The sequence below is a fragment of the Entelurus aequoreus genome, linkage group LG06 (genome assembly GCF_033978785.1).
Source record: "Entelurus aequoreus isolate RoL-2023_Sb linkage group LG06, RoL_Eaeq_v1.1, whole genome shotgun sequence".
NCBI lineage: Eukaryota > Metazoa > Chordata > Actinopteri > Syngnathiformes > Syngnathidae > Entelurus > Entelurus aequoreus.
This window is the reverse complement of record NC_084736.1, coordinates 47,860,694-47,873,912: the sequence shown is the minus strand read 5'-3', so window position 1 is coordinate 47,873,912 and position 13,219 is coordinate 47,860,694. Positions and strand designations below refer to the sequence as shown.

The 13,219-nt window shown below is 36.0% G+C and overlaps 1 protein-coding gene across 2 annotated transcripts in view; it reads left to right on the top strand.

Annotated features, from left to right (window-relative positions):
- The window catches only part of LOC133652302 (centrosomal protein POC5-like), a 31,065-nt gene that overhangs the window by 15,740 nt on the left and 2,106 nt on the right, over positions 1-13,219 (top strand). For both annotated transcript variants that reach the window (XM_062050901.1, XM_062050900.1), the window contains exons 7-12: positions 2,450-2,629; positions 2,748-2,934; positions 7,979-8,157; positions 9,877-10,014; positions 11,092-11,256; positions 11,322-11,424. In XM_062050901.1, coding sequence (XP_061906885.1) covers positions 2,450-2,629; positions 2,748-2,934; positions 7,979-8,157; positions 9,877-10,014; positions 11,092-11,256; positions 11,322-11,424 — 952 coding nt within the window. The remainder of the gene's footprint in view (positions 1-2,449; positions 2,630-2,747; positions 2,935-7,978; positions 8,158-9,876; positions 10,015-11,091; positions 11,257-11,321; positions 11,425-13,219) is intronic.

The following is a 13,219-nucleotide window of genomic DNA, read 5'->3' as shown; positions in this document are numbered from 1 at the left end:
ATTCTGATAATATATTGATCAGATTGTTCGATTAATCTGAATAAAACCCACTTTAGGGCCTTATTGTGTTTTTTTAGGGAAAATTGTTGCAATAAACAAAGGTCTTTCTGCTTACGAAAACCTTCATTTTATTTCTAATAAACCGCATCCTCCAACATTGATATTGCACTTTTAACATGTTTGCATCAATGAAAAAAGTAAACCAATAAAAACATCAATTGTTCGCCACCACACTGATCACGTCACCCACACACCACTGCTCTAATGTGCACACTATTGCAGCAGCCGTGTGGAATTCATATCCGCGTATTCAACACGATCCAGATTTTATAATTGTGTATCAATATTCTGGGGACATTCAACTTTAATGATATTTTAAGCCATAAACAAAGGGCATAAAAACGTTTTGGATTTATATTGTTTGTACTTTTTTTGCTTACATTTCTGACTTCAGTCCTCAAAAATTCAATTTTTTTTACCTTTTTGAAGGTGTTTAAATCAGTTAAGGTTACAGGTTTAAATTATTGTATTAACTCATGTTATTAAAATGTATGCTAATACAAATGTATATTTTGATTGAAAACTTGATCAAAAGGCCTTCAAAAAGTTGAAATGAAAAACCTGTTTGATTATTTTTTTGGGGGGCTGATGGTGAAGAAGAGATTTGAGCAAAAAAAGTAAAAAAAATGAATGTATTGCATGTTTTATTTTATGAACCATTGTGTACATTGACTATGCATTGCCTTCTGTCTCAAAATTGATACAATTAAAAGTAAAGTAAGATTGGGCCAGTAAATTAAAGTACAGTATTCTAATAAAGATTAGGGATGTTGCCGTAGCTGAGATAGGCTCCAGCGCCCCCCGCGACCCCGAAGGGAATAAGCGGTAGAAAATGGATGGATGGATGCACTTTTTATTTTGCCTATCATTCACAATCCCTGTGTAAGATACTTTGTACCTTAATTAGATAAGGCACTGTTATTCTGAAATAATGAATTCAAGTTTTAAAGGTGTCATGTGTAGAAATGTGGCCAGAAATGGTACTGCAATCACAGTCAAAACTCTGTAGTACCCTCCCACTGTCCATGACTGAGGGTGCCAGACACGCAGCCGAATCCAAATCCTACTCAAAGGAACTTCAAATGGCAATCAACGAGTCCTACGCTGTAGGTTTTTCTTGTTTATGCTTCTTGTAAGATGGTTTACTAAGTAATTCTACCACATTTTACTGATGTCGATTAGCCAAATGTATTTCTAAAGTTATGCAGCAATAATTTTGTCGGGAGTCGGGACAGATTGTTTGCATTACCCTGCTAAAATGTCTTATTTGACCGCAGGGACCACCATCGAAATATATTATATATAATAATATATTATATATGGCATAGGCGCGCTGCATTCTCTTCCATGTACGCACATCCCCATCTTTCAGTGCAGTGTGAGATTCTATGAGCCAACCAACGTTATGCAAAAACCATGTTGCGCATAAATCATATAGCCTACTACCATGTCAATACACCAAGTCGAAAATCATTACATGTAATTCATTATATAGTGCCAAGCAAATACCACCCCATATGTGCCTGATGATGCACATACAGTACCAGAAACCGCAATTAGCGGTGCTAATGTTGGAACCCATTTCCTCAGCATATCAGCATATTGAGAACGAAATAGGCACCGACACTACCCATGTCCACATAGGTTTTAATTTTCAAAAATATATTTTGGCGTCAGTTCGAATACACATTGACATACAGGCTAACGGGCATTTATTTCCCCCGTTAGCCTATATGTTGATGTGTCATTGGCCGGGCTAGCATGCTAAGCATTCGTTGCAGGAACATACTAGCTTTGTTAGACAAGATCATAGACTGTATTGGACAATATAGTTTACATACCAAATGTCCATTTCCATTTATTACAAGTAATAAAAAAACGTAAATGCCTGACTTGCCTATCAAGGAGGAAATTAGCAAGTTTGGCATAAGATGAAAAAATCTTCTCCGCCTTCAATCGTCTCCATCTTTTAAAGGCATCCCCGATACAAATCCTTGTTTTGTTCCTGGCTTTGTCATGAATAAGTTCAGAATCTTAACGAGGCCTTTTAGATTTACTAAGGTCTGACATGTTTAGTAACTTTACCAGTGGCAGTAGCTAGACAAAGATGGCGGTACGTAACTGGCAACCTGGATGTGACACACTCACAGACTTTCTAATTGGTCAAACGGTAGAGGGCGGGGCATCGAAATGAAAACAATAAAACATTTTTGGGGCTGTAAATCTAATTTAGAAATGAGCATATCCCAGCTGAACTACAATTATCAGTTATGAAGGTATTCGAAAATAACATGATTTATTAATGCCTTTTGACATATCAGTGCCATTTAATGATGACTTGACATATGGCTCCTTTAAATCATTTGTGGTCTCTGGGTTTTCTTAACAGGCTCACGCTGTCAAGTTGGCGCAGCAGCACCACTGTATGTACCTGAAGAGGAAGATGTGGTTAGCATGGCGTGCAGTCGCTAAGAAAGAGTGGAAGATAAGGGTGGAGCAGGCTTGTCGCGAAAGAGCTGAGGACGTGTGCACCCGCCTGGCTGAGGAGTACGAGGCCAAGCTAAACATGGTGGGTATTGTCACTCGCTATCCTATGAAAAGGACCTCAAATAGTTGAGAAAAATGTTGTCGGCGGACATACTAGTAATGTATCACATATTCATTAAGTGGATTCTGTATGTTCTTAGTTGACTTTAGAGCACAACGAGGAGCGAGAGAAGATGCTGGAAGAGATTCAAAGACTGCAGGTGGACCGAGAACGCAGAGAAGTATCCATGAGGAAAGCATTGATGAGGGGCGTGTGTGCTCTCAACATGGAGACTCTCCAGCTGTTCAATGCCGGGGATGCAGAATCCGAGGAAAATAATGAGCACGGTATGCAATGAAGGGAACTCCTTTGGATTTTGTTGGTAGAACATTTGGTATTTGGTACAATTAGTCATTAAGGGTGGACTATATGGCCTAAAATCTATATAGCATTTGATACACATCACAATATATCATTTTGACATATAAAATATAGTAGAACCATTTCAAAACGGGTTACAAAGGCTGCAAATTTGGCTGCTGACGTGACATTGCGTTCTTTCCGGTGTATTATATTGTCAAAACTATTGGTAATCTACTTGTAATTTACTGTTAATTTATGTTTACTTTCTGTTGTAACATGGTTCTATTTACAATTCCATTGAAATATAATAAGCACTTATTATTCTGTTGTTTGGATACTCTACATTAGTTTTGGGCAATAGTACAAATTTGAGTATCGATCCAATACAATGGTAGTAGTTAGCAGAGGTGGGACCAAGTCATTGCTTTGCAAGTCACAAGTAAGTCTCAAGTCTTTGCCCTCAAGTCTCGAGTCAAGTCCCGAGTCAAGACAGGCAAGTCCCGAGTCAAGTCCAAAGTCAAGACTAGAAAGTCTCAAGTCAAGTCCCAAGTCCTGCATTTTGAGTTTCGAGTCCTTTCAAGTCCTTTTAACCACAGACTAATATTTTTACACAGATTGTGTATGCTTTTAAAACGCTGTATTTATTTATTAAAACAAGTGCATTTGAAATTGCAGGAAAAAAAATAGTGCTGACATTGCAATTCATAATAGCACTATTAACCAGTCATTTTAATAGTTTAAACAATTTTAAACATTTAACTCATTCCTTTACAGAATAAACACATTTGCAAAAACAAACATTAACATACTATTGGTTGTATTTTATGAAAATAACATTACCACAAAGTTGAGAAGGAGCAAAGATCTTCAATATTTGTATGTGAGAATCACAAAGAAATCTTCTGGGGGAGGATGACACCCTTACAGGGGTTTGGTTTACAAACTTTCAGCCCCACCTAAAACAAAATTCACCAGCCGCCACTGATTATGATGCATTCTCATTTTAGGCAAAATATAAGACAATACTTTCTTAACAGTATAATTGTAACCAGGAATAAGTCTTCAAGTAACAATATTCAAATACTAACATTGTTGGGTAAGACAGCATTTGGTTTTATTCTGAATCCAGTGAAACAGATTGGTGGTTTTAGCTGATATAAAGACTTTCAGGTGTTTATATATGTTTAAGTATTTGGCAGACGCTTTTATCCAAAGCGACATACATAAAAAATACATATAAAACAATCACTGTAAACATTATCATTTAAGGGAAGAATGTAATACAAAATATCAATACAAAGTGTCAAGACAGAATAAACTCTCTGCTGCTGCAGCAACAGAGTTACAGTCTATAGGTCCCTAAAATATATAGATATCTAATGTATTCATACATTGTTTATGTAGGATATATGCATGTAAATATAATCTAATCATATTGTTCCTTCAATTTAAAAATAGCTGACCGTTTTTTTCCCCCTTCTCTGGGATTATATTCCCAGTTTTGATCTCGGACGTCTGGTCACTTAAAGCGTATAAGAATATTATATTACTGTTAAGCAAACTATGAATAATAAAAACGCCAAAACATGTGTCCATTATCATAGCTACACGTATGACAAAAAAACGCGTGAAAATCAGTGGTATTCAGTGAGGTAAGATGAATTAAATTTGCTGACAGTTCATTGCTCCTGACAAATGAATTGCACTGAGTGGAGCGGATCACCACTCCAAGATGGCGGCTCCGCGTCTCGTCTGCGCCAGTAGGCAGTAGCGCTCAATGCTGCGTCTACTTATAAGATGTCTATGGTTATAACGTTAGCAGTGAGTTTACAGCCTCACTGATTTAACTACACAGCAAATAAAAGTCATGTTACTTAGCCAATAAACGTTAGCTTACATTCAAAACTTACCCTTCTTTGTGCAACTTCAAATGTCGAACGAAGTTGGAAGTTGTTGCGTCCCCGTCTGTAATATTCGAACTGCGTGATTTGCATACGGCAATTCGTTTTTTGTAGACCAAGTCGTAGTTTTTATACCCGAACGAAACCAACTTTGGTATAAATCTTTCTCACTGGCGCGTTGTTTGACAACTCTTGTTCATTGGTTGTCCTGCAATTTGATTGGCTGAATGCTGTGTGATGAACAATGTAGATCTAATTTGATTGGCTGTTGTACTGAGAGCACACCAGCTGACACGCAGCACACACGCTGATAGACAGACAGACACGTACAAAATGAAAGCTACGGAGCGCTCCCAAATAACTTTTTAAACTTTAGGTTTTGGGGAAAGTAGCAAGTCATGTCAAGTCAAAAGGCTCAAGTCCAAGTGAAGTCACAAGTCATTGATGTTAAAGTCTAAGTCGAGTTGCAAGTCTCTTTACATTTTGTCAAGTCGAGTCTAAAGTCATCAAATTCATGACTCGAGTCTGACTCGAGTCCAAGTCATGTGACTCGAGTCCACACCTCTGGTAGTTAGTATTGGTATGACCAGTATTGGTCATACCAATCCTGATAATGACACTTCTAATTTTTTAAGATCCATGAATGATTACATTTTTGATTACAATTGTAATCAGACAAAAACACAGGTAATAATATCAATTAAATATTTAGTTTTTTTTATTCCGTTATTGCAAAATAATTAAAACATAAGCAAAAACTAATATTGGCTCCTATTTAAAGGGGAACTGCACTTTTTTTTAATGTTGCCTATTGTTCACAATCATTATAAAAGATCAAAAGTCCGCTAACAATGAAGCTTAAAAAAGCATCCAAATACGGTTTAATATACAGTACAAAATGTAAGTTTATATATGTAATGTAGTAACAGGCACATTTATAATATTTAATAACATATTTTGATCATTTTAAACATACACGGCACATTAATTTAAAAAACGCATTATGACGTTCGCTTTTTTTTTCTTCAACACTGATTATTACTCACTGCAGACTTCATACATCACTTACTGTGCAATGTCTGTTGTCATTAGGATGGCGACTGCTGGGATGTTCATATATTCCCATTTAAAGGAAGAATGTCTCATAATCCTCTCGAAGAAATGGGATGGGGCGGGGGCACCATGCGTTTTTTTCGTGTCGTTCTGGCCATTTTCGGGTCCTAAATGGCTGTCAAAAGGTACCAAGTTGTCGAAATACCTACTCAGACGTCTACTTTCCAGGTGAGACGCATGATTTAAGATTTACAATACACTTACAGCAGGGGTGTCCAAACTTTTTCCACTGAGGGCCGCACACGGGAAAATTAAAGCATGCTGGGGCCCTTTTGATATTTTTCATTTTCAAACCATAACAAAATAAATGGATTTATTTTCATTTTTTTTACCTTTAGGGTTCCTGGGGACCATAAAGGGTCTAAGTCATTAAAATGTTAAAAACAAGTCAAATTATTATTTTTTTAAATTTAATGCTTACAATAAATCTCTACAGTAGATCAACTTCAGGTTGATACAAAATAAAAATAAAAGGTTTTATGCCTTTTCTGTCAAAGACAACTTTGTTTTTTATAATAAAACTGAAATACGCAGTATTTCCCCCACTGCCCAAAACATTAAGAAAGCAATGTTTGATGTGAAGTAATTAGAGCTTTAAAAGATCAATAATGCAGGACACTATTGATTTTAATTCATTATTATTTTTGAGTAATCACAGTGAAAAGATAGATTAAATCCCATTAAATATATTTGGGATCCAAAAGGTGCCCCACTCATAAAGTGATATATTTTTATTAGTTGTTTTTTTTTACTTTAAAAAATTAAGTTACGAGATGAACTTCAGATATAGCTGTCAATTTCACGTTTGAACTAATATTTTGTTTGTTTTATGCTCTTTTGTCAAAGAAAATATTGATGTTTTTGTATGGCAACCACACAATTTATGCAAAATTTTCCACATTGAACATTTTAAATTTAAATATTTGAAATAATTGCAGCCTTGAATAGGTCTTTTTTTTTTTTTTTTTTGAGCAATGGCAAAAAAAGAAAAATAAAGATAGACAAAAGAAAAAAAACAGCCTGCATGGCAGCTTTGTGTCAACATTGCAACTTTTTCTAGTTAGATTTCACCTCATTCCACTTTTTTTAATGTGTTTTTTTAAATTTTTGCAATACCATTTCCAGAATGTGTGGCGGGCCGGTAAACAATTAGCTGCGGGCCGCAAATGGCCCCCGGGCCGCACTTTGAACACCCCTGACTTATAATAGCACTTATAATAACAATATCACTAATACTTGTTAATATTCAAGTCACGAAATGTAAATGAATATTGTTGGCGCTTTTTGAATGGTTATTTATTGGATTTTATGGGCAAAATAGTGGAGTTCCCAGACTTATTTACATTTATTCAATATTTAGAATGCATTAAAAAAAATCCATTCGTCGTCATGTCTTTTATAATAATTGTGAATGCTTGCGTGATTCCCCAAAAAGTGCAGTTCCCTTTTTTAGTCTTTTTGTTTTTGTATTTCCTGAGTTTTTGAACTATAAAAAACGATTTTGTGACAGTTAAAAATATCGATCTAATCACTGTAGTATCAACCTTACATACAGTGCTATACTTGGTATCGTTACTGTCAATACTTGTATTGATCTTGTAGCTTAGTGGTTAGATATGCATTTTTTTTTTTTTAAATCCTCCTACGGTGTGTAGTGTAGCACGTCAGGCTATCTCTTATCCTCTGGTCCTCCAGTGATAACAGTATATGTAAAAAAAAAAAAAATCAGTTAATTTGCTTTCATGGAGGTAAAGATTAGTGACTTGCATGCATCTTCGCACTGTGGAGAGGACGCTACATTGTGCTGAGGTTGCATTCAATGAAGCTAATTTGCGGGAAACGGCTAGACTGTGTCAACGTGCATTATCACTATGGTATTAAACTCTATATTATTTCTATCTTATATTGTTTATATCGCACAACGCTAACTGTCCTCAACAACCATGCATCTGTTGTAAAATTTGGGTTGTCAATTTCTTCGTTTTATTTACAATGACTAGTTTGCTTTTGACAGATCCTGATTCATCTCCTGATGATGATCCTGACCATGATCCTAGTCCTGATCCTGATCCTGGTCCTGGTCCTGGTCCTGGTCCTGGTCCTGGTCCATTGGCTCAGGCCCCGCAACGTCCTGGCCCAGGCCCGGCCCATTTTGACCGCTCAAAGTCTCCCGCCCACCACGACAAGGACCAGGTAGGACAGCAGAGGTTTTGAAAGACAAAAATGTTTCAGATTTCATCACATCAGTTATTTATTTAGCATTTCGGATCTAAAAAAAAATAACCGAAAACTTATTTTTGAATTATTAAACTATCTCTTATTTGGTTTCCTAAATATGTATTAGTCAGCACTGCGCCTTTACTAAAATAATCTCTATGCCTGCTCGATAACGAAGCAGTAGTGCTTTTCACGTGGACAACATTGTAATGGATTTTTGAAACCAATTTATTGTATTTATTCATTCAAAGTTGACGTGTAAACTCATGCAATTAATTACAAAAAATTGCTATAATGTATTAATGTAGATTAATCGCACATTTTAATTTTGATTGCACATGATCCTTCACCCTAACCCAGTGCTTCTCAATTTCTTTTTCATTTACACCCCTCACACCCAACCCTCAGGAAGGAGAAAACATTTTGTGCACCACCATTCGCCGCAGTAACCATAAATAGTATAATTTCTCTATAAAATTGTTATAAGTACACCCCAGCATAACTTTGTATCCTTATTACCATTAAATAAACCAAAAAAGAAAGATGCGTAGATATTAGGGCTGTGAATCTTTGGGTGTCCCACGATTCGATTCAATATATATTCTTGGGGTCACGATTCGATTCAAAAATGATTTTTTTTTTCAATTCAACACGATTCTCGATTCAAAAACGATTTTTTCCCGATTCAAAAGGATTCTCTATTTATTCAATACATAGGATTTCAGCAGGATCTACCCCAGTCTGCTGACATGCAAGCAGAGTAGTAGATTTTTGTAAAAAGCTTTTATAATTGTAAAGGACAATGTTTTATCAACTGATTTCAATAATGTACATTTGTTTTAACTATTAAATGAACCAAAATCATGACTTATTTTATCTTTGTGAAAATATTGGACACAGTGTGTTGTCAAGCTTATGAGATGCGATGCAAGTGTAAGCCACTGTGACACTATTGTTCTTTTTTTTTTTTTTTTATAAATGTCTAATGATAATGTCAATGAGGGATTTTTAATCACTGCTATGTTGAAATTGTAACTAATATTGATACTGTTGTTGATAATATTAATTTTTGTTTCACTACTTTTAGTTTTGTTCTATGTCATGTTTGTCTCCTCTCAATTGCTCTGTTTATTGCAGTTCTGAGTGTTGCTGGGTCGGGTTTGGTTTTGGAATTGGATTGCATTGTTATGGTATTGCTGTGTATTGTTGGACTGATTAATTTTTATTTTTTTTAAAAACGATTTTTAAAAAAATGAGAATCGATTCTGAATCGCACAACGTGAGAATCGCAATTCGAATCGCAATTCGAATCGCAATTCGAATCGATTTTTTCCCACACCCCTAGTAGATATACTGTACTTACAACAAGAATAACTTTATTAACATTGTTTTTTAGTCCGTAATAGAAAAAAAAGGTAAATCCTTATTAAAACTAACATTTTTAACAGACTTAAACAATTTGATACTGAAAAAAATTAGCTCAATAAGTAAAATTGATTAGCAACATTAATTCAGGAGCACAATGTATAAAAGTTTAACATGCCAAACAAAAATTAATAAAACAATTGTGCTGATTTAATTTTTTTATAAAAATGAGGACGTCAGAATTAATGGCTACAATGAGCATGTTTTGTTGTGTGCAGTTTTTTGAAGCGGGGTTTGAAGCAAGATACTGACTGACTTATTTTCCCTCAGATGGGTCCTGGTGCACCCATGCCTGGCCCTGAATTACCCACCTCCACTTTGCACACTCCAGCACAATACCCTGCAGCGCCGCACGCGCCAGCGGCTCAAAGCCTATTCCCACAAGGGGGCAGCACTGTGTTTCACAAGGTGAGCAAAAGGACATTGTTTTCTGTGAACATTAGGCAAGGCAAGGCAAGGCAACTTTATTTGTATAGCGCTTTTCATACACAAGGCAGACTCAAAGTGCTTCACAGACAACAAAGTGAAATGAAAGAAAATAAAAGCAAAATTAAAATGCAGACAATAAAAATAAAAACAGTGCAGACGTTAAAGATTAAAAGATTTAGCTGAAAGCTAAAGTGAACATAAAAGTCTTCAGTCTAGTTTTAAAAGTAGTCAGAGTTGGGGAAAGTCTTGACATCTTCAGGAAGTTTATTCCAGCTATTTGTTGCATAGTGACTGAATGATGTTCTCCCTTGATTTGAGTTTACTCTTGGAACCGCTAACAGATTGGTCTCAGAAGATCTTAGTGATCTAGATGGCTTATATAGTGGGAGCATATCAGTAATATACTTCCGCCCTAGACCATGTAGTGATTTATATGTGAGCAGGAGGATTTTGAAATCAATTCTCTGATGTACAGGGAGCCAATGTAAGGATTTAAGAATTGGTGTAATGTGCTCACATTTTTTGGTCTTTGTTAGAACTCTAGCAGCAGCGTTCTGAACAAGCTGTAGCTGCCTGACAGTTTTTTTTGGGAAGACCTGCAAGGAGACCATTACAATAGTCTAGCCTACTGGTAATAAAGGCATGTACAAGTTTTTCAAAGTCTTGAGCTGACATGAGCCCTCTAAGTCTTTTTACATTTTTGAGGTGATAGTAGGCCGATTTTGTTACTGATTTGATGTGACTGTCGAAATGTAAATCAGAATCTAAAATAACCCCAAGATTTCTGGCTTTATTTGAGTTTTTCAGGGACAGTGATTGAAGGTGTTGGACGACTTTAAACCTTTCTTTTGTAGCACCAAAAACAATTATCTCAGTTTTATCTTCATTTAGTTGTAGGAAATTTTGGCACATCCAGTGTTTGACTTGCTCAATGCACTGGCACAGAAGATCTATGGGGCGATAGTCATTTGGTGATTACAACAAACACTAACATACAGTAGTAATAACAGTGTACCAATTGGTGTTATAGTCTCTAAATGCTATTGATTTCGACAGGCCAGTGTCCCCACAGCAGTCCAACAAAAAACGGCAAACGTGGCAACAGCTCGTGTAACTGCGAAACATGCTTCTAGTAAGAGTATACGCAACAACGTAGAAGCCATGGCTGTGGCCCCGCCCATGAGCTCTGTTGCAGTAGACCACCATCAATCTGTATCACAGGTAAGGAATGTTTAGAATTCTCTTCCTTTGCTACAACGTAATAAAACGTTTTTCTTCTCTCCAAGCAAACTATGGGTCAGGCTACCGCTGCCAAATATCCTCGCTCCTCCCAGCATGCTTCCCGCGCCACCGGTGCCAGGACACACGCCAGAACACACATCGGCACATGTAATGTACACGCAAGTAGTCACATGACTACACACACACGTTCTGTTCGTATGTTGATGTACCTATACCAGACCTGGGCAAAATACGGCTCGCGGCCCATTAAGATTTTCAATCCGGCCCGCCGGACGTTCTACATAATTTTTTTTTTTAGACCTTTAACATCCAAACTGTCGCCGCCATTATGATGTGCAGTGCTGTTTTTAAATGACTGTAAGTCTTGGACTATAGAAAGTATTTCAGTGGTTGAAATCTGTGCTTTTGGGTGTTATACGAGTTATTACGGTAATGTATGTCACAGCAGTTCAGACGAGGAACAAAACAGAGTGGGCTGGGTTTGTTTTCAGAGCAGCCAGCCCAAAACGCAAGTGTCAGGAACAGATGCGGAAGAAAATTTGTACAACAAATGTCTGCATAAAAGTGATAATATAACATATTGTAGGTGTTTATTACACTTGTTTGTTACATTTTTGTTGTGTTTCTATGTTTCGATATGTCTATCGAGGAGCTGGTCTGAGAAGTTAAAAGAGGAGCGATGTTCATATGTTGTTAATAATGTTGTTAATATTCAGTGTTTTAGTGTTCATTGTTAATATTGTAAATCCCACTTACTTTATTTTCATGTACATTTTGGGTGTCACATTCAGAAAAAAACTAAATTCCATTCCGTTTTTTTGAGGTGGTCTGTCATAACTATTTTAGAATTCTATCGGACATTGTGACTTTTGGTATTAGTGTTCCTGGAAAAAAAGGGACCCAAACACACATACTGTACAGCAGATTTTTACAGCTAAGTGTATATATAATTTATACACACATACACATTGGCCTCCCCAGACACATTTTTTCTCTCAATGTGGCCCCCGAGTCAAAATATTTGCCTAGTTCTGGTCTAAACAGTGTAATATAATACTTTATAGGAGTCTTACTTCAACCTTTTTATTTTGTTTATTAATGTTAATCAAGCCCGACACCAATTGTATTTTTCTTTTATTCTGTTTACAAAAACCACACAGAATATTGATCGGGTCTAACTACTACTAGTGGCCTAGTGGGTAGAGTGTCCGCCCTGAGATCGGTAGGTTGTGAGTTCAAACCCCGGTCGAGTCATACCAAAGACTGTAAAAAAAATGGGACCCATTACCTCCCTGCTTGGCACTCAGCATCAAGGGTTGGAATTGGGGGTTAAATCACCAAAAATGATTCCCGGGCGCAGCACCGCTGCTGCCCACTGCCCCCCTCACCTCCCAGGGGGTGAAGAAGGGGATGGGTCAAATGCAGAGGACAAATTTCACCACACCTAGTGTGTGTGTGACAATCATTGGTACTTTAACTTTAAATCAATTTTATTTTTTATTAAAAATAATTTATTTTATTTTATATAAATGGCTTAATACAACATAATACGAGTCTTACTTCAACTTTATTTTATTTTATTATTTCATCAACAAAAATCACACAATGTTAATCAATTCTTAGATCAATTTTATTAAAAATATTTTTCCATTCATTTTATTTTAAAAAAAATCACAGAATGTTGACCGAGCCTTACATAATTTTTTTTTTTTTTTTTTATAAAAAGTCAATTTATTTAATATAAAATCAATTGTTTACACAAGGTTATATCATACTTTATACGAGTCTTACTTCAACTATATTTTTATTTTATTCATTTGTTTTAGCATTTAATCGCACATATTGTTAATTGATTCCTCGATCAATTTTATTTTACTTGTTTTTTTCCTTTTCATTTATTCTTTATGTACTCATTTATTGATTGATGCATGTCTGCAAATGC